General features: G+C 36.7%; 1 protein-coding gene across 1 annotated transcript in view; it reads right to left on the bottom strand.

The window, feature by feature from the left end:
• LOC145983792 (uncharacterized) overlaps positions 1 to 20,985 on the bottom strand; it is a 595,938-nt gene that overhangs the window by 15,673 nt on the left and 559,280 nt on the right. The window contains exons 9-10 of the mRNA XM_083116839.1: positions 19,001 to 19,120; positions 14,283 to 14,532 (exon numbers count right to left, since the gene is read on the bottom strand). Coding sequence (XP_082972965.1) covers positions 14,283 to 14,532; positions 19,001 to 19,120 — 370 coding nt within the window. The remainder of the gene's footprint in view (positions 1 to 14,282; positions 14,533 to 19,000; positions 19,121 to 20,985) is intronic.

Below are 20,985 nucleotides of genomic sequence, written 5' to 3'. Positions count from 1 at the left end.
GTTGTGGCAACGTTAGTGTGTTGACTGGGTCAGTTAAATATGGCTCACGTTAGGAACGGTCGAGGATACTTACGTATCAATATACAACTATTGCGACATTCCACATTCCGGAAGGAATTTGAACAACAGTGGAAGAAATGGGAATCCATGAGTTTTCGTCAGAAAGATTTGATTCAGTGGTGGGACTCTTTCCTCAAACCGTCCATCAAATATTTTTTGACAACAATACAGTAAACAACGAATGTCTGACTTCTACAAGAAATATAATTTTTATTATGCTGTGTTACGTGAACTAGCCCATAAAATAGAAAGTGACTCCTCACAATTGCCCGAATACAGGAAAATGCAAGCTGTTGTCTTGAAGATGTATAATCAAAACCTACAGGGATACAACTATCGTAGTCAATTACTTATGTTCGATCCTACAGAACTACCAATATTATCCCACGTGTTAAAAGAGCGACAAAGAGAACAATGGAAATTAATCACAGAAATAGAAGATGAGACAATTCAGCGGATATATACCGATATCTTTTCAATCACTTTTCCAGTAAATTTGGGGCCCAGGCTAACACAGAACCGCCAGATCTATCGATTCTCGCCAATTACATTCCGAAGATAACAAAGGAAGACAACAAAACGCTGGAGCAACCCTTTACAATGGACGAAGTAAAGCAAGCGGTAATGACAGGAGAAAAGAATAAAGCGGGTGGAATTGATGGCCTTGCCATGGAACTATTTCAAACCTTTTGGCCCCTGATGAAAGAGTTAATGACAGATGGGTAAACGACGTTTTTCGGCGTCAACGAATGGGTCCCTCAAGCTTGTTAGGAGTTATGGTATTGGTACCGAAACCTGGCTGCTGTCAATCTGCACAACATTACTGGCCAATAACGTTGCTATGTGTAGACTATAAAATTTACGCACGCCTTCTTACTAGGCGTTTGCAGCTCTATACAGATAAAATAATTGGTAAACAACAACATGTATTTGGAACCAAAGGAAGAATATTTGAATTATTAACTACCTTGAGAGAAATAGTAGCCTTAACACAAGATGAAAAGGAATCTACAACAGCAATTTTAGCATTAGATTTGCAAGTGCATTTGATTCCATAAAACATGATTATCTATTTGCATTATTACACAAAATTGGACTGGGAGACAAAATTATCGAGGCGATCTAGGTCTCTATTTCCAAGCAAGAGTCAAACTTATCCTAAATGGAACGCTGACGACATCGTTTCTTTGCAACGAGGCCTCCGACAGGGATGTCCATTCTCACTTCTCGCCTTTTGTTTAGCGGTAACACCTATCATAAACTGGCTACAGGATGAGGTAAAAGGAATAGAACTATATTCACAAACACATCGAATCCTTGCATATGCAGACGATGTGACAATAATACTTCAAGATGAACATGATCTGAAATCAGTACAAAAATACTAGGAAAGCACCCAGCACAGTGTTATAGATCCTCTGTCTATGAGAATGTAAAGGACGTGACGATATTAGGAATAGTTTTTGGTACCATCTTAACAGAAATCAAAGTAAAAACATATAATCAAGTAGTGACACCACTCCGACATGCAACCTTTCTAGATCGGAGACGGGAATTATCAATAATAGCCAGAGTAACCTACGTTAATGTGTTTCTTTTCTCTAAAGTGTAGTATGTAGCGCAAGTCTTAAAACTCCCCAAACCAAAAGCTGCTGAAATACGTCGTATAGCAACACAGTTTATTTGGCAAACACATGTATTATGGGTCGCGTATGAGACACTGTGCCTATCTGAGCAAGTTGGAGGACTTAACCTGATGAATGATAAAAGCACAGTCACTTCTAATACACCGAAACATAAAACAGTTATTGAGTACAACACAGAACTTGACAGGACATGTGCTACATTCTTACTTAAGAGATGTCGAACTTACAGCCCCTGTCTCAGTGCCTAAATTAACCAGTACTCTCAACTATTTTCAAACGACGATGGTGGAATTTACGTATTTACTCATAGCATGCCCGCAATTACAAAGTGAAACAATTACAGGCAAATTCTTATATCGAATGCAGTTACAAAGACGACGAGTGATGCCAAGAATTCGAGCAGTGCACCCTACTATCAAATGGTCAAAAGCATGGCGTAACGTAAATGCACGACACATACCTAAACCTGTGAGATCTATGTGGCATCTAGCAGTGCATGATAAAGTCTTGACAAAACAGATAGCGCTCCGGCTACAATTGGAAGGGAACGAAGAGTGCGGATTTTGCAACCGAAGTGATACTTTGAAACATAATTTCCCACTCCTCTTTTTATAGACTCAGCACGTGTTCCGAAATACGTGATGATTGGCAATACCTTTGCCAGAGACTAGGAAAAATGTGCCGACTTCCTGCCAACTACTTTACAGCAGACCACATCCTACTTCCAGACTTTAATTTTTATCCAAGAACCAAATTACAGTCTGTGCAGTGGATCATAGCTCAGTATGTGTATTATGCCTTAAAGAAGAGACCAGCCAAATGTGAAGAATCATTACAGAATTATGTACAAAATGAATACTTAAACTGAACAATTACGACAAGAATAGTTTGTATGCAAACTTTTTACAAAATGTACTAATGTAAAAAATAGCGTAACCTTGGTACAATTGTATCTTAATAACAATTGATTAATGTACTTCATAATGTAATGTAATCTCTTATGTAAACTCTGAACATACTGAAAAATAAAAAGATGGAAAACTTACTTGGTAGAATTACGAAATTATATTGAATTACTGATGTGAAGGCTGGATTTCTAGCATTGCCATAATCTCTTATGTACAATTCTATACACATTGAAAAATATTGTATAATCTACTATGTACCAATTTGTAATATCTCTTAATTACTTGTGTAAAGTCTTGATGATTGATATTGGGTAATGTAAATTATATAGGAATAAAATAAAAAGTGGTTAGAGTTCTCGATTGGACTGCTAGTGGTCCCAGGTTCGATTCTCCTTACGAGATGTTCTCTTTTTTTAATTCTCTTTTTATTAATGAAGAGCATGGTGACATTATTTGTAATAGCAAATAGTAAAGTGGTCACATTGTTTTGCATCTGGAATTTATATATATATATATAAAAATTGACACAAGTTCAAACCAAGGACGTATTTAGGGAGGGGGTCCTAACCCCCCCGAAAGATTTATCAAGTACTAAAATTAAATAATGAAAAATTTATTCGTTTAGCCGTTGTTATGTAATTTCCTCTGAACTTATTCTAAGACGAGGATTATATTGGGATCATACGGCTTTGAAGAACGGAAAGGACGTATTTAGGGGGTCAGGACACCCCCTCCCAACCCGAAAGACTTATTAAGTATGAAAATTAAATAATGAAATTATACTCTTTTAGCATTTGTTGTATAATTTCCTCTGAACTTATTGGAAGACAAGGATTATATTGGGATCATACGGCTTTGAAGAACAGGAAGGACGTATTTAGGGGGATCTAGGGGTCAGGACTCCCCGAAAGACTTACCAAGTACTAAAATTAATTTATATATTGTAATTAGTATTAATTTGATTTAATATAATTATTTAATTTAAACATTATTATTATTCCTGAGACACTTGGTTCGGACACCCCCCTCCCACCAAAACATATTTCTAGAAACGTGCCTGGTTCAAAGGGATATTTTTATGTATAAGATCGTGAATTATGATACTCTAACGATAACTGTGTACTGCTTTAAAGCCATTGACAAATATTAATGAAATAACTATTTATATTTGTGGCAATTCAGGACATACTAATTTTACCCATTTTCCCACTCGAGTTCAATGTAAAGATACCTCCACAAATATCGACTGAAAAGTTTTTATTATGTGCAATTCTCCATTAAATGTTTTCGCCGATTTGTACTACGCGTACCTTCGTTTTCTTTGTTACAAACAAGTATTCCTTGCACATGACATGTAGGAGGAGAGTTGCATCTACATTTCACATTGGGTAGCTTCTTCTACCTGCTTTCAGGAGCGAAAGAGAGTGGTGGTTACCGTTAAGGATTTACAAGCTGATGGTCGTAGGTTCAAACCCCTCCGGTGGCAGAAAATTTTCGTAAGTTTTAGACATATCCCACTGTGTTCATTGTCCACGTCGTGTGAAACGGAATGATTCACTTTGGAATTAAGAATGGGGGGAGGGGAAATATTAAATTACAAAATCTGCATTTCAACGGTAAAATCAAAGATATTACGTGGAAGATTTTTTCTTGCTCTGTACTCGCACGGATCTAATAAATTCTCAAATACATTTCAAAATGTTATTGAATGTTTCCTGTCGATAATTTGATCAATGCATCAATTCTTGACGCTGAGACGATATTTTCTGCAACTACCTCTTCTCTCCTCTCCTCTCCTCTCCAGTCCCTTCTGTTCTTATCTTCTCGTCCTCCTTGTTCTTTCCTCTCCTTCTCCTCTGCTTTTATCTCATATCGCCTTCCCTACTTTTCTTGCATCTTGTCTCCATTCCACTCTTCTCCACTCCTCTTATCTTCTCTCCTGTCTTCGATTTCCGACTCCACTGCACTCTTCTCCTTCATTTCGTTCTTCTCCCCTTCTCTCTTTTACTCTACTCTCCAATCCCCTCTTCTCGTCTCCTCCCCTCCTTTCCTCTCGTTTTCCTTCTCTCTTCTCTTTTTTCCTCCATTTTCCTCATCTCTCCTCGAATATTTATCTTTTCTTTTCACTACTTCTCCTCTCCTCGTCTATCCTCTCTTTCTTCTCTTCTACTTTTCCTCTTCTCCTTATGTTTTTTCTTTCTCCTCTCCTTTGTCACCTTTCGTTTTCTCTCACCTCTTTTTCTTTCTGTAGACTCATCAACGATGAAATACTAGAAAACATATTTTCTTTTTCTTTCAGAAAGATCCAAGGATCACGGGTTCGAATCCCGCTCGGGTTTGGTGGTTTGTGAATGTCCATTCATCAATTCCATCATTTCATCACTCATCCCCATCTTCGCAAATTAGCCAAGAGGCACAAAACGCGAAGTAAAATAAACTAAATCAATCAATATTTCAGAAAGAATTTGCGATATAATAATGATATTTTTATAATTTTATAGAATAATACTTGTTTTTATTTATTTCGCGTATTTCATAAATATCTATATCAACATTACCTTAGTATGTGTATATGCTCAACGGAAGAGGCAGAAGAAGATGAAAAGGATGGATTCTACCAGCAGTTGGAACAGGTAATCGGTTGTATACCAGAACATGACATTAAAATAATTATGGGGGGGATTTAATGTCAAGGTTGGACTGAAGAAGCATTCCAAGACACTATAGGAAAGGAAAGTTTGCATGAATTTTCGAATGATAATGGTCTGTGACTGATAGATCTGGCTATGTGTAACTTAATGGTAATTAGAAGCACCTGGCATCAAAGGTAGAATGTGAGAAAAATGACATGGTGCTCACCCGATGGTGTAACACAAAACCAAATTGATCATGTGCTGATAGATAGAAGGCATGGCTCTGATATTCTACAAGTAGATACGTAGCTGCCGAGGAGCAGACTGTGATTCAAACCATTATTTAGTCTGCTTTAAATGCAGACAGCGAATAGCCACATATAGGGATGGAAGAAGAGGGAAGTTGACCTCAAGGTATGAAGATGAGAAGTTAAAAAGAGATGAAGCAATTGCCAACCAATTTCGTTTAATGGTAATCAGCAAAGAAGTCAAATGTGGGAAAGCAAAAGTATTGTAGGGAAATGGAGTATAATTAAGGAGATACGATATGAAACAGCACAGGAAGTGCTGGGAGAGAAGACAAAGATCTGAAGAGGTGAATGGTTTGATGAGGAGTGTAGAACAGCAATAAATGAAAGAAATGAGAATGCTTAATAGGAAAACCAGGTATAACACAGAACAATGTAGACTAAAAAGAAAGGAAGCAGACAGTGTGTGCAGGAGAAAGAAACAGTATTTTGAGAAAGAGTGGATTGAAGAATATAATAGTAATCAGCAAGTAAGGAAAATGGACATGAGGGCGAAGGATATAAGGAAAGGCTTCCAACCGAAGACAGCTTTCTGTAAAGACCAAGTAGGAAACCTAATAGGGAGGAAAATGAGATCTTTGAGAGGTGGGCAGAATACTTCAGTAAAGTACTTAATGAAGAAGATTGAGTGATGGAGAGGAGTACTCAGAAGAGGACTATGATGACGAAACCGGAGCACCTCTAAAAATAGAAGAAGTGAGAACAGCTATCAAGTTCCTAATAGGGGATTATCAGTGTGGTTTTAGACCAAACAGATACACTACAGATCAAATCTTCATGGTTAGACAGATAATAGAGAAATGTTATGAATATAACATTAATATTCATCAGTTATTTATAGACTTTAAGCCGGCATATGACAGTATTATGCGAAGAAAATTTGTATGAGGCAATGAAGGAGCTAGGGATCCCAAGCAAGCTAATAAGACTAACCAGAATGACGCTAAAGGGTACCAAATGCCAGGTGAAGATTGAAGGAGAGCTCACAAGGGAATTTGCAGTGAACCAAGATTTGAGGAAAGAAGATGTGCTATCTATGATATTTTTCAATATAGCTTTAGAAAAAATCATGAGGATAGTGGGGCAAGGGAGTAACCCAGGAGGGACTCTCTTCAACAGAGTTAGCCAAAATCTAGCATATGCTGATGACATTGATATGACGACACGAAGACTGAATGAACTGAAGGAAGGACTGAAAAGATTGGAGAATGCAGCTAGTGAGATGGGACTCCAAGTAAATCAAACCAAGACTAAATACATGTTCTCAGCGTGAAATAAGGAATTCAGGGAAGGCCAACATATATAACTTAATGGAGGCACTTTAAAAAAAGAAGGAAATAAAGGCAAGAATTGCACTGATAATCGAAGTTATTTCTCACTGTTAAGAGTTTTCAAATCTCGCAGCCTGAGTAGAAATTTGAAAATTAAAGTATTATACTTTAATTTTCAATACATCAAGCAGTTGAAGAACTTTTGCGAAGATGGGAAAGAAGGATGCTAAGGAAAATATATGGGGCAGTAAATGAGAATGAACGGCAAATAAGGAGTAACAATGAAATTAGAGCACTCTACAAAAAAAAGAAAAACAGAGATATATTTTCCGATATACGAAGCATGAGACTGAGGTGGGTGGGACATGTGGAAAGAATGCCTGAAGACAGAGTGGTTAAGAAGGTCTATAAAGGGAGACCATGAGGGAGGAGATTAAGAGTAAGGCTAAGGAAAAGTTGGTTGGAGGATGTTGAGGAGGACCTTAGGAGGATGGGAGTAAGACGGCGCAGAAGTAGAGCAGAAAATAGAAGAGAATGGGCTATCATTGTGAGTGAGGCCAAGGCCCTTCAGGGGCTGTAGCAGCCAAGGAGTAAGTAAGTAGGTATCGTAAAGAATTATAGAATTTATTTTCTCTAGAAGCTTCAATCTGACCGAGGGTCATTCACTTGTTTTCACCAGCTGTCTACTCCTCTGAGGTATTTTAATTATGCAGTGTCAAGTGTTTACAGACTTTCTGAAACATTTTAGTGACAAGAAGCAAACAGGTAAACAGGTAGCAATCTGCTTACAGAATAGGAGGAAAACTTGACGAATCGGCATGGTGGAAGTCTCCACTGGGAGAGCATGAGAGGAGAAGGCAGTCTTGGTAGAGACTCACTTTTGGAATTGACTTGAGACAGTCAGGAGTACTTTTGGGAGTCTTGGAAGGAGGGTAGTCAGCCTGACTTAGGTTGAGATGGAAGGAGAAGCCTAGAGAGAGTCAGTATTATTTTACACTTCGATCTTTTGATTTGGTCATCGATCTTCTAAGTTTAGACAGGTATTTATCCTAAACCTTACCATGTACGATTCAGGTTCAAAGTACTAAAAACCAAAGGGTGACTATTTGCCATTTCAGTTTGTGTTAGTATATTTTGTTTCAGGATTTTTTTTGGTGCTTAGCATTAGACTTGTCCTCGTGAAAGTGGTCTCACCATCTGAGGATGAATGATAATTAAACCACATCACCCATAAATCAATCGGGAGTGGCAGGTTCGATCCCGTCCTTCCTAAGAATGATACATGGTGGAGGTGCAGGGCATCGATCCCCGTACCTCTCGCAACCATGGTATTGATTCCCACATATGAGGAATTAAGGTGAATAAAATTAGGTTTATAGTATAGTATATATATATATAATATAGTATAGTATGTATCAGCTGTCTAGTATGTTTGTGTAGTAGTTGTGCTGTCTGGTATGTTTGTTTTGTCTTGCATAGTAGTTGTGCTGTCTAATTTGTTTGTGTTTGTCTTGTGTAGTAGTTGTGGTATGTAGTTTGTTTGTGTTTATATTGTGTTATAGTTGTGATGTGTTTGTGTGTGTCTTGTGTAGTAGTTGTGCTGTCTAATGTGTTTGTGTTCGTCTTGTGTAGTAATTGTGCTGTCTAATGTGTTTGTGTTTGTCTTGTGTAGTAGTTCCTCCATTCATATTGGGGGTTAGGCGTAGAGCTGACAACTCTGCACTGTAAAAAGACATGTCAAGAAACAGCAATATAAGGCCATGGATGTTCCCAAGGTAAAATATTCCGGAGGTAAAATAGTCCCCCGTTCGGATCTCCGGGTGGGGACTACTTTGGGAGGTCCCTGGACTAAGGATAAGATCTACATTAGGAATAAGGATATTAAATTAGGCACCTGGAATGTTCTGAGCCTTTACCAGTCTGGGGCATTTCAGTGTACAGTTAATGAGATAGTTATGTATAAATTAGATGTAGTTGCTGTCCAGGAAGTTAGGTGGCCAGGAGAAGGGAATTGTAAAACGAAAAATTATACTTTTTTCTATGGTGGTACTGAAAATCATAATTTTGGAACAGGCTTTTTCATAAATAATAGAATTATCTCGGCTCTTAAAACAGTAGAATTTATTAATGATAGGATATCATATGCAGTTTTACAGAATAGGTGGTGTAAAATTATTTTAATAAACATACATGCACCAACGGAAGATAAAGATGATAATACTAAAGATGATTTTTTTACAGAGTTAGAACAGGTCTTTGATAAATTTTCTCAGTATGATATGAAAATTCTGTTAGGTGACTGTAATGCACAGATTGGCAAAGAAGAGACATTTAAACCCACGATTGGTAAAGAAAGTCTTCATGAATTAAGTAATGATAATGGTATAAGATTGATTACTTTTGCAACCTCAAAGAATTTAATTGTGAAAAGTACCACTTTTAAACATAAAGATATCTATAAATATACCTGGTCTTCTCCAGATGGTAAAACTCATAATCAGACAGATCATATTCTCATTGATAAGAGAAGGCATACTAGTATAATTGACGTTCGTACACATAGAGGTGCTGACTGTGCCAGTGACCATTATTTAGTAATTGCTAAATTAAGAGAAAGGCTCGCAGTGATAAATCATAAGCAACAAAATCTAAAAGTTCTAAAATTTGATACAGGAAAATTTGCTGATGAAAGAATTAAGAAAGGTTACCAAATTAAACTGTCAAATAGATTTGATGTTTTGCAGGATTTAAATGATGATGAAAATATAAATGAAACAGACGTAAATAAGAATTGGGAGCACATATGTAATGCAATAGAATCAGCAGCTAAAGAAAGTATAGGATACCATAAACCCGAGAAAAAGTAAGCCATGGTTTGATAATGAATGTCATAATCTAATAGAAATAAGAAATCAGGCTAGACTTAGGTGGTTAAATAACTCTGATGATACAAATCTAAACAATTATAATAGAATAAAGCGAGAAGTTAACCGTACGTTTAGAAGTAAAAAAAGAGATTACTTGAAAAGCAAAATTAACGAAATTGAAACAAAGAGCAAAAATAAAAATATCAGAGATTTATATAAAGGTGGAAATGAGTTTAGAAAGGGGTGGCAACCTAAAGTAAACTTGATAAAAGATAAAGACGGTGATTTTCTAGCTGACCCAAGCGATATTCTAAATAGATGGAAGAACTACTTTAATGACCTTTTAAATGTCCATGTAGGAGATAAATCAGAAGTAAATGAAATACACACAGCAGAACCTTTAGTTCCAGAACCTAACTTGACTGAAGTTAAAGATGCTATTAAAATTCTAAAGAATAACAAAGCACCTGGCATTGATTTAATACCAGCTGAGTTAATTAAATATGGTGGAAATTCATTAATATGTCAAATTCATAAATTAATTTGTTTAATATGGAATAAAGAAGAAATCCCTCAACAGTGGAAAGAATCCATAATTGTTCCTGTGTTTAAAAAGGTGATAAAATGAACTGCAATAATTACCGTGGAATTTCTCTACTATCAACAACATACAAAATATTGTCTAACATTCTTTTAACAAGACTAACACCATATGCTAATGAAATTATAAGTGATTATCAATGTGGATTTAAACGTAACAGACCAAGTACAGATCAAATTTTTCACATCAGACACACAATTGAAAAAAAGTGGGAATATAATCAAAATGTCCATCAGCTATTCATTGACTTCAAAAAAGCATATGATTCGGTCAAAAGAGATAAATTATATAATATATTAGTCGAGTTAGGAATACCTAAGAAGCTTGTTAGTATGATAAAAATATGCACCAGTGAAACAGAAAGTAAAATTCGTGTGGGTATTAATATGTGTGACAAATTTACAATTCATGATGGGTTAAAACAAGGAGATGCATTATCTCCATTGCTCTTTAATTTTGCCTTAGAATATGCTGTTAGGAAGGTAAAAGAAACTAAAGAAGGACTAAAATTAAATGGTGTGACTCAGTTGTTAGCATATACAGATGACGTAGACTTATTAGGGGATGATGTGAATACAATTAAGAATAATGCTAAAATATTTTTCAAAACTGCTAAAGAGATAGGTTTGGAAGTTAACAAAGAGAAAACTAAATATATGCTTAAAGGCCGAAACCAAGTGTTAGGTAATAATCAAAATCTAATTATTGATAACAACTCGTTTGAACCAGTTTCCAAATTCAAATACTTAGGAGTAATATTAACAAATGAAAATTATATTAAAGAGGAAATAAAAAGTAGACTTAATTCAGGAAATGCATGTTACTTCTCTCTTCATAAACTATTGTCTTCTCGTTTAATATCTAAGAAACTAAAAGTTAAAATATACAAAACAGTAATTTTGCCTGTAGTATTATATGGATGTGAAACTTGGTCCCTTACATTGAAAGAGGAACATAAATTGAGAGTATTTGAAAATAAGATCCTTAGGAAAATCTTTGGACCTAAAAGGGATGAGGAGACAGGTGAGTGGAGAAGGTTACATAATTTAGAACTACATAATTTGTATTAATGTCCAGATATTATTAGAATAATTAAATCAAGAATACTTAGGTGGGCAGGCCATGTGGAACGAATGGGAGAGGAAAGAGGAGTTTACAGGATTCTTGTTGGGAAACCTGATGGTAAGAGACCTGTAGGAAGGCCAAGACGAAGATGGAGGGACAACCTTGAGATGGACCTAAGGGAAATCGGTAGGGATGGAAAAGAGTATATAGATCTTGGTCAAGATAGGGACAGATGGAAGGCCTGTGTTGCTGCAGCCATGAACCTTCGGGTTTAAGAAGGCTAGAGAGTTAGTTTTAGTTAGTTAGTTATGTATCTTTTCAAAAGATTCACACTAGAGGATACTGTATTTTTTTGTTTTATTAAAGGCAGGTATGCCTTTGAGACAACTTTTGAACTAAGAAGATTGCATGCTGATATTCTTTTTTGAGTTTGAGTAAGTGTTCATATCTTCAAGTGAACTTTTCCACTTCAGTTCTGGAGAGAAAGTGAGAGAGTGTGAGAGTCAGTCTACGTGTTTCTAGATGCAGCATACACAGTTCAAATATCTCGATTCTCAACTTTCCTCAAGGTGAGCACAGATGCCTGAAAGTGAACTTGATACATTTTGTCAATTGGAACATGCTATCCATACTGACTTTCAGGATGTGTGGTGGTCACATGCATATATGTGACCTTCACATTAAATTTGCATCCAAACATTCTCCGCCGACTTGTTGATATCCATGGACGAGGTTTATCATATCGAGATGTATTTTGCTGGTCTCAATGCAACTCGTGGCCAACTAATGGAGAATGAGAGTATCCTGAACAGTGCCACAGTGACCTAGACCTTATATATGAACTGTTGGATCCCTTCACTTTAATGAAAAATAATTCATTTATCTCAGGAGGCATTGTATAAGGAGAGGCAAAAGCTTAGGATGAATTTGGGATGGGACTTCGTGTAGTGGCAGGGTACCCTACAGGTATTGATATGCCATGCACTAACCAGCCATTTCTGAGAAAAAGCTCTTCAAGTTTTGAAGCTTTCCAAGGTGTGCTTTGAAGTGATTTTTCTTGGAAATGGCTGGCTAGTACGTGCTAGCACCTTGACATATCAATACCTACAGTGTAACTTATGACTACACAAAGTCTCGTCCCAAAAAACTAGAACATTAAGAGTTTTTCCAGAATTGCTTTCAAAACACCATGAAACATGGAGTGCTTAATGCTAAATCAAGACGAGATTTCAAGGAAGCTTGTATTTTTATATTTATTAGGGAAAGGTCGTGATAGAGACAAAATTTTAAAAGATATTCATGAAAATTGTATCATGTGTTGATATTCCATTTTACGTTCATTACAAATAGAATAGCTGTTCTTTGCAAAAACAGCAAAGATGGCAAGTGGAGGTTTTCCTACCCATTGCAGTAGAACATGTGAAACAGGGATGCATGATTTGATGAATCAGCATATTTCTGTTTTCATTTTTCATGCAAGTGATGGCACAGTACTAATCAACAGTATATATCTGAATCCAGTTTATTCATCTTCGAATTCCAGAATGCTGAATCCTGCATCTGTGGTGCATCAGCCTGCACACTGGTGACTTCTGGAAAGTGGTCTTTGCCAATTGGTCATGTGTCAAGAATAACTGCTTTTCAGAATTCACTGGTTGTGTGTTGTTTTCTTTTCCAATATATTTTAGTAATGTTTGATTTCTGTTTTTTTTTTGTGTTTGTTTTACCATTTACATTGTATATTTATACTTCCAGGTTTTATATTTATGCCATTATGATGGCAATGAAAGAAATTAACGAATGTTCATGTCATGCTTTCCCTGGTATCTGAGCCCAGGTCGAATGGGCACTTGTTTGTATATGCAGTATCATACATTGTTTACATAAATCACTACAAATGTAGAAGAGCATATATTCCTGACTGGTGTGATTTCTTGAACCATCTTTGCATAGTATTGTGTAGTAGTTTATACTATCATCACATAATGTAGAGACAAGGAGCTCCAATATTTTAAAATTGTGATTGAAGAATTTGAACAATTTAACATACTGGCTCCAGTTCTAAAACATGATAACATCATGTTTAAATAAGATACCTAATCACAATAATTTGAGTTCAAGATAAATGTGAAAATTGCTCCTTTTCCAACTTAACCTAAGGTTTCTGAAATAAGATGTTTCTGCATCATTGTTTCATATTTTCAGTGGTGGCTATTCAGGTGAAGTAGGTGCAGTGGCACTTCACCACATATTAACGTACAAAATGTTTTTATTAAATTATTCTTATCATATATATTAGTGTTAAAAGAAATGTATATGTACAATATAGTCTGTTACCCGGCATGCATGCTTGACAACAGCTTCTGCCACACCGATCCATTTGGAAGTGCAGAGCTCTAGGGTGGAAGCGATATCCATGCACACAAAGGTAACTGTACTATGTTGGTTGCCATGACAATCATGACATCACTGCTTGGGCTGAAAGCTTTGCCATTACGCAACTACAGATCTACAGGCAGACAAAGCAAACTATTGCACTTGCATTCGAGGAGTTGAACTGGTGTGTATTGTTACTCATGCTATTTTCTTTCATGCAGTTTTAAGAAAAATATGAATCCTTTTTATGATTCAGCGTGTGTTTTGTTAGAAACTCCATTTCCTCATTGCGAAGACAAAGGTAAGAAGAATGTTAAATTTTTTCCTACTAGCTCTTCACCTAACTTCAGATCCACCACCCACCACTGCATATTTTCTAAATAAAATAGAACATTGGTTATATGAAAACATAAAATAAAATATACCTTAGTAGTCAAAAGAAGAGTTCTTTTCTGTCCTAAGCATGCTACTTCCTTACTATTAATATTCTGCACCCTCATTGTATCAACTAAATATGTAGAGATATCATTATATCTGTCATTCTTACCTTCTGGCAAGGACAATCCCAAGAACAACAAATACAATCAGAAGGAGAAAGCAGAAGACAACAATGGCGATGAGACCAGGTGTTCCAACTGCGTCTTCATCAGAATTATCCTCACTGTTTCTGTTATGGTGATTCCATCCCCCACCAAGAAGTTTTACTGGAAGATTACGCTTGTCATCCCGAATGCATGTGATATTTACATCATCCCAAATTCCACTATCCAAGCAGGTTGTAAATGTTCTTGATATACCTTAAAAAAAAGAAAATACATTACTAGTAGCAACACACACATATATTATATAATAATAATAAATAATTAATTAACAGAGAAGTGGGAAAGAGGATAGTACAAGTAGTTATAAAGGCTCTAGTGTTTGTTGGTGTCATTCCAACCCTTCTGGTTCACATTAACCATTTATTTCTATTGTTTGTATTAGTCCTACATGGATACCTCAGTGGCTGAGTGTGTCGTGTCGTAGACTCACAATATGATATAATCACTGAAGGTTTTAAGATCAAGTCCTGGCTTGTGTATGCGCATTCCTTAGTGAGTGTTCATGGATTTCATATAATCGTAATTCATATTAGTCATCATGAGGCACAAGTGGCTGAAAAACAAATCTTCTAGCCTTACACTCTCCAATTCTGCCTGCCTTCCTTATGTTTACGAAGAAGATTTTTTAAATTTCATTTAGACAAATTCATTTGTACTTGAAAGTTTTAACAATGTTTCCTATAGGTATGAACCTCAGTTTCAGGTAACCTCAAAATGAAATCCTGGGCAGCAGAGACGTGAACATTAAGACAGAAGCGAGGTGTAGTCAGTGAATATGAAATTCTTAAGACCATAAGGGATGGAATAAGGAATGAGGTGATACAACAGAGAAAGAAGATAATTAAACTTGATGACAGAATAGAACAGATATAGTTGATGTGGTTTGAGCACAGGAGGATATGGCCATAAATACTTCCATCAATGGCACACTGTGCACAACGACTAAAAGCACAGCCAAGATGTAAGTAGAACGAGTAGTTAGTGTAGTGTATGACAAGAAGAAGCAAGGTTGAATCATAGTAAGATAAAGAAACATAAGAGGTCTGAATTTAGATAAAGGCTTTCGGGGGGTGATACAGCACCTGGCCTCCATTTGGTCTCATCTGGGAAATTTGCTGTGAAAAGAGCCACAATAATAATAATAATAATGTTATTTGATATGTGGTAAATGTAAAAGATGTACCCATCTGATATAACTTGACTTAAAGCTCTTAACGGAATTGAACAGATTTTCACCTGTAGCGATAGTGAAAATCCATTGCTTAAGCATTTCAGATAATGCAGCAAGTCGTAAGGTGCCCAAAATGACAAAGTTAGGAGACTATGAGGCAATAACATAAAGCCCCGTGACAGAGTAGCTTGGGAGAGACCAAGTAACATATGCTTCTTCATAAAGAGGCAGCACTTTGTGTTACTTCGGGCTAGTCTCCAGCTGTATAGACTGCCAATCCAGAATTTGTAATTCTAGCCTACGCTTTATGTCATTTCCTGGTTCGCAAGTATGTACAGTCACGGGCACTTCTGGGTTGCACCAAACCAATGACTCTCAATGGAATCATACAACTCAGAAGTGTCCGTGACTGTACAATGGAATCGCGGACGTTGAAATTTGAAGGACGCTCCAAACAATCTAGAAAAGGTACAATCATAGTATAATCATGATATAGGTTATTATACACTAATAATTTAATGAAAACGGAAATGCTGAATGCTGATGTTTTGTCGTATCTCCACTTTTTTTTCGGAGAGAGTTGATGACGTTATTGTGTTCCGAACATGTTAATGCGTTAGGTTCCGAAAGCGACGTATCTGGTTGTCAGGTGGTGTGAATTATCAATAATAATAAAATGTTTGTGCTGATCTTGTAATGTATTACAAATTCACATAAGTCAAACTCTAATCAGCTCTGCTGAGAAGTTAGTGCAGATGGACATACGACAAAATAGTATTCATCGACGATATATAGACATAATCTACACACACACACACACACACACACACACACACACACACACACACACACACACACACACACACACACATATATTCTGTCTTCTTTATCTACATCCCAAACACATTGAATCTTGTACACCCAGCGGCAAAATAAATGGTGTGCGAATTGTCCATCACCATTTTCCTCCAGTCTTGTTTTCCACAACATGATGAATGAATTGAAATAAAATGTTTATATGCAGAGGACAACATCTGCTTCGCATGAACAGAATTCCATTTAAAACAACACAGAATGTAGAATAGACAAGACAGAAATTAGCAATGGACAATTTGCCTATTTTGCAGTTGGCCGAACATCTCGCGTTCTATCACGGTCCTAGACGTGGGTTGCAGATGCAGTTGATGTTGAGGTATGCTGCCTGACTGTGTGGTATGTTCCGAGGCCATTTGCTGTACTGCATGCCGCACTGCAAGGTGTATAGTGTGTGGTCCTCTTAAGGTAAATTATCACCACAGTAGTATGCGCACAACAATAGTAACGAACTGAATCATTCAGTCGCTGAATTGATTTGCTCCTACATGCGTATCTGCGTATCTTCTACATGCGTATCTGCGTATCTTCTACATGCTTATCTGCGTATCTTCTACATGCGTATCTGCGTATCTTCTACATGCGTATCTGGTGTACCTTTTTAATAGTGTTCCGTACAAAGGATGTATAGAGTAAAAAGGGAAAAAGAAACAATTGTGTGTCTGAGTACACTAAGGGGCGTATCCAGAAATAAAATTTGGGGGATCCACCCAGGGGTGCCCATCCTCCAAGTCCAATGGTGCGTGCCCCCTAGTTATCTCGTTTTTTTTGGGGGGGGGTGTTTTGTTATTCTTGGAATAGTAATTTGAGAATTGAATGTCTTGACACTTTTCAGAAGCAGTTTGAAATATTTGACTGAACTCTTCATCTGAAATCTCCCGAAGACGTTCTGTGACGTCTCTTTGGTAGAGGCTAAATTGTGATGATTGCTCCAAATACTTTGACAATTGTACAGTAAAACTGAGTACCTTTTCACAGATAAAGAGTACAATTATGAAAGTCCAATTTTCAACTGGGGCTAGAAGATCACTTGCTTGGGATGGTTCACTCGGACAGCTGCACTTAACTGACAAGCTTGAAGAAATTTAACGATCACATGAAGTGATTCATGCTACTCTAGAAATAGAGTTTCACACACTGACAATAATTTGTTTTCTGATATATCACTACCCAGTGTGAAAAAAACAAACAATTAATTAATGGATGTTATTTTTAGAATCCGCATTTGAGGTACATATTTTATGCACCACAAAAAAGCCCATGCGTCTCTTAGGTTTACTCTACCGTTTCACTGAAATTAGTGACATCTCAGCCCTCACTTTGTACTTCAAATCATTCATCTCCCCAATAATAGAATACTGCTCTCCCGTCTGGTCCATGGCATGTCCCACTCACCTCTCCAGAATCGATTCAGTCTTTCACTTCTTCCTAGCTATAGTCCGTCACAGGGTCCCCCTCATTACGCAATTTTTCATCTCCGCATCTCTTGTCTTTTCTAAACTTACAAACTGCTTATCAGCGACGTTTGCAGAATGATTTCAGTTACTTATACAAAATTGTGAATGGCAAAATCCGCTGCAACACACTCCTTGAGGAATTCCACTTTAGAGTACCTATGCGCACAACTCGCAATACAAGTTTATTTTATACAAAAAAAACCTAGACTAGAAATTCAAAAAAGATCTCTCTTTTATAGACTTGCAGCACAATACAATGATCTCCCCTCAAGTATTGATATATTTTCCTCCGAGTTTGCCTTTCGGTCTTCTATCAGAAGAAATACTTGTAATTAATATCACATAGTGCCCATCCTTACTCTTACTTATTTTTTTTGTTCATTTGCTATTCACATTTATGTTGTTTTGTTACTCTTAATTATTTCTTATTTATTTTTATTTTATTTTATTTTTTTATTTTTATGCTTATTATAATTATTGCTTTCTCATTGTTGACAATTTCAGTGTAAAATGGCCACCTGTGCTGTATCTGAAATTTTCTCAAATAAATAAATAAATAAATAAACCGTGTACACAGAGAGAATATATTCTATACCTGTCACATCAAGTGTCTCATCGGAAAGTATGCTGAATCTACCATAGTATTTTCAAAAAGAAGAGAGCCTCCCCGATGGCGCAGTGGTAGCATCGTCGCCGTGTAATCAAGTGGTCCCGGGTTCGATGACCGGTGGAGGCACACAGTGGTTCGGATCCCTCTTTAAACTGTAGGTCCAGTCCCGATTAGTCTTACTGTGCATAAAGTGGACTTAAAACACCAAATCTATCAATCAATCAATTAAAATAGAAGAAAGGACCCCTTGGACCCACCCACTGGATATGCCCTTCAGTACACTCTGTTCCGGGAATCTCTGGAGCAAGCAAACTAAAACAAGTCCTCTGCTTATGTAGGACTCGAGAGGTCTCGGCCAATGAACGCGCGAGGGAAGTGAGTGCATGGAGGGGAAAACGCAGCTGCAACTACCAGCCGTTTGCAGCAGTTTACACGGCTTTGCTCGGCCCACTCGGTTTCTCCCCTTCTCTACCGTTATGCGCGGCCTTGCTCCATAGATTCCAGTTACAGAGAGTAGTTTGTCTCTGGTAGGTAAAAATTAGTTATACATACCTGATGACAAGGAAAATCCCATTTCACAAGAATACATCGCTACTGTATTCCACAATGTAGATCTGTTCAACAGTTCTACTGAAGCATGTGGATATGTAGGCGGGTAATCACAGCTGATGGCTACAATGAAAAGAAAAAGGCAATGACTAGAATGTTAGAACATAAAAGAAGTTTCACTACATCTACGCTATGCCACAAGTAACCCAGCTTTCCAGAATTCACTGCACCACTGATGTACGCGTCTGCTTTCCGGAATGCATCAATATCCATCGAAGCTATCACCAGATTAAGTCATGACGTCATTATATTTACACCATCGTGCAGGGCACGTGTCTTGGGAGGGGGTCCGAACAAAGTGTACAATAAAAAAATAATAATAAATAATAATAATATAGAACAATTTCGTTACATACATACATATAAGGACATTCAAAAATACTATTTTGGACTTTGTAGGACTGGGCCAGCACACGATTCAACGGAAAGTCACGTCTACTGATAGTAACTAATATGTTTATTTATTTTTTTATTTAATAAATTGAACGTAACAGGTATATTACCAAGTTATTGCGTTCATTATACAATAATTGAGATAACATTATTGATTAATTGCACAGACAGATCAATATAATATAATATATAGACAGAAAACACATTTAACAAACATACAGGTCTTAGGTTCATCGTAACTTATGTAATTTTAATATTTTCCTTTTCAATATTGGGGTTGGTCAAAATAGGTCTACACTGTTTTCACTTTTAATGATATCATTAAATGTTTTGCACATGTTCCAAATAGGGGATATTGCCAGTGCGTTGGTTCTACTTTGTTGGAGGCTGAAGAGTTGCTTTCTTGGTTGTATTGTAACTTGGTTGAGGGGACGTAGAAATCCAGATGTGACAGGCCGAAGGGAGATTTAATGTGATTATTTAGGATTTTGTGGAGGAAAATGAGCTGATGCATGATGCGTCTGTTGTCAAGAGTTGATAGATTAAAATATTCAATCAGAATTACAATTTCAGTGTTGGGACTTGACCTAGACTTCTAGATTGTCAGTGTTGGCCCATCACAAGGTCAATTGGAATCTACTAGAAAGAAATACAGTCACTCAATGAAAAACCGATTGAAAGGACTTGGCCCTTATAAGGGTGTTGCCACTCAGACATGGAGTTTAATACTATCCAGGCCATTGACATTAAAAGTAATCATAATTTTAATGATGCCATTTCTTTTCGACACCACTGAACATACCTTTCGAAGATTTTTCATGAACGAAAAGGAAAAAGGGAAACAATAACTTTTCTTAAAATAGATCACAATCAAAGCACTGAAATAGAAGAACTGATAGGACATAAATGTCCACAAAACTCCAAAACGGAAGAAAAGTAAACTTCCCAAAAATTCCCAAAATAACGGTCACCAGTGTTCGAATTAAGCCTTTTGCTTTTGGGGGGAGGATGCCCACTCAGTACCGCATTTACGATTTCATTTCCCGAATGGGGGAGGTTTAATATACAAATTTGTATATGTTACCAGTTAGTAAACTCCACTATTTCCTTTCAGTTCTAAGTACCTAGAACATTAAAGCTTATGATGATAACATTTACACGTAATTTAGAAACAGTATATTTGCATTCTAAGAAAACCCACACCCATGCACAAAAAGAGCTGTTGAAGAAGTAACAATGAGAAAACTTTACCAAATATATACTGTCCGTCCATACGGCCTGCGGTGAGAAATGTGATCTACCTCCAACATGCGTAGTTTATTTTACAATGGACAGAGCAACAGCGTTAGTTTGGGAGTTCTTTGTAAAACCTCTGCACCCGAAGACAATAAACAAACAAACAATTAGCTATTTAAAAATAGAACTTCAGGCACGAATTAGGATGCAATTGTTTTGAAGGTTAGCTAATTAACTGTTTTCACGAATGATTTTTCATTGTTTGTTCCCTGGAACACTACATGTTTTCAATTCCATTT

Source organism: Lepisma saccharinum, chromosome 2 (genome assembly GCF_977018435.1).
Source record: "Lepisma saccharinum chromosome 2, izLepSacc3.1, whole genome shotgun sequence".
NCBI classification, from domain to species: domain Eukaryota; kingdom Metazoa; phylum Arthropoda; class Insecta; order Zygentoma; family Lepismatidae; genus Lepisma; species Lepisma saccharinum.
Note: the sequence above shows the minus strand (reverse complement) of the source record. Positions and strands in the feature narration are given on the sequence as shown.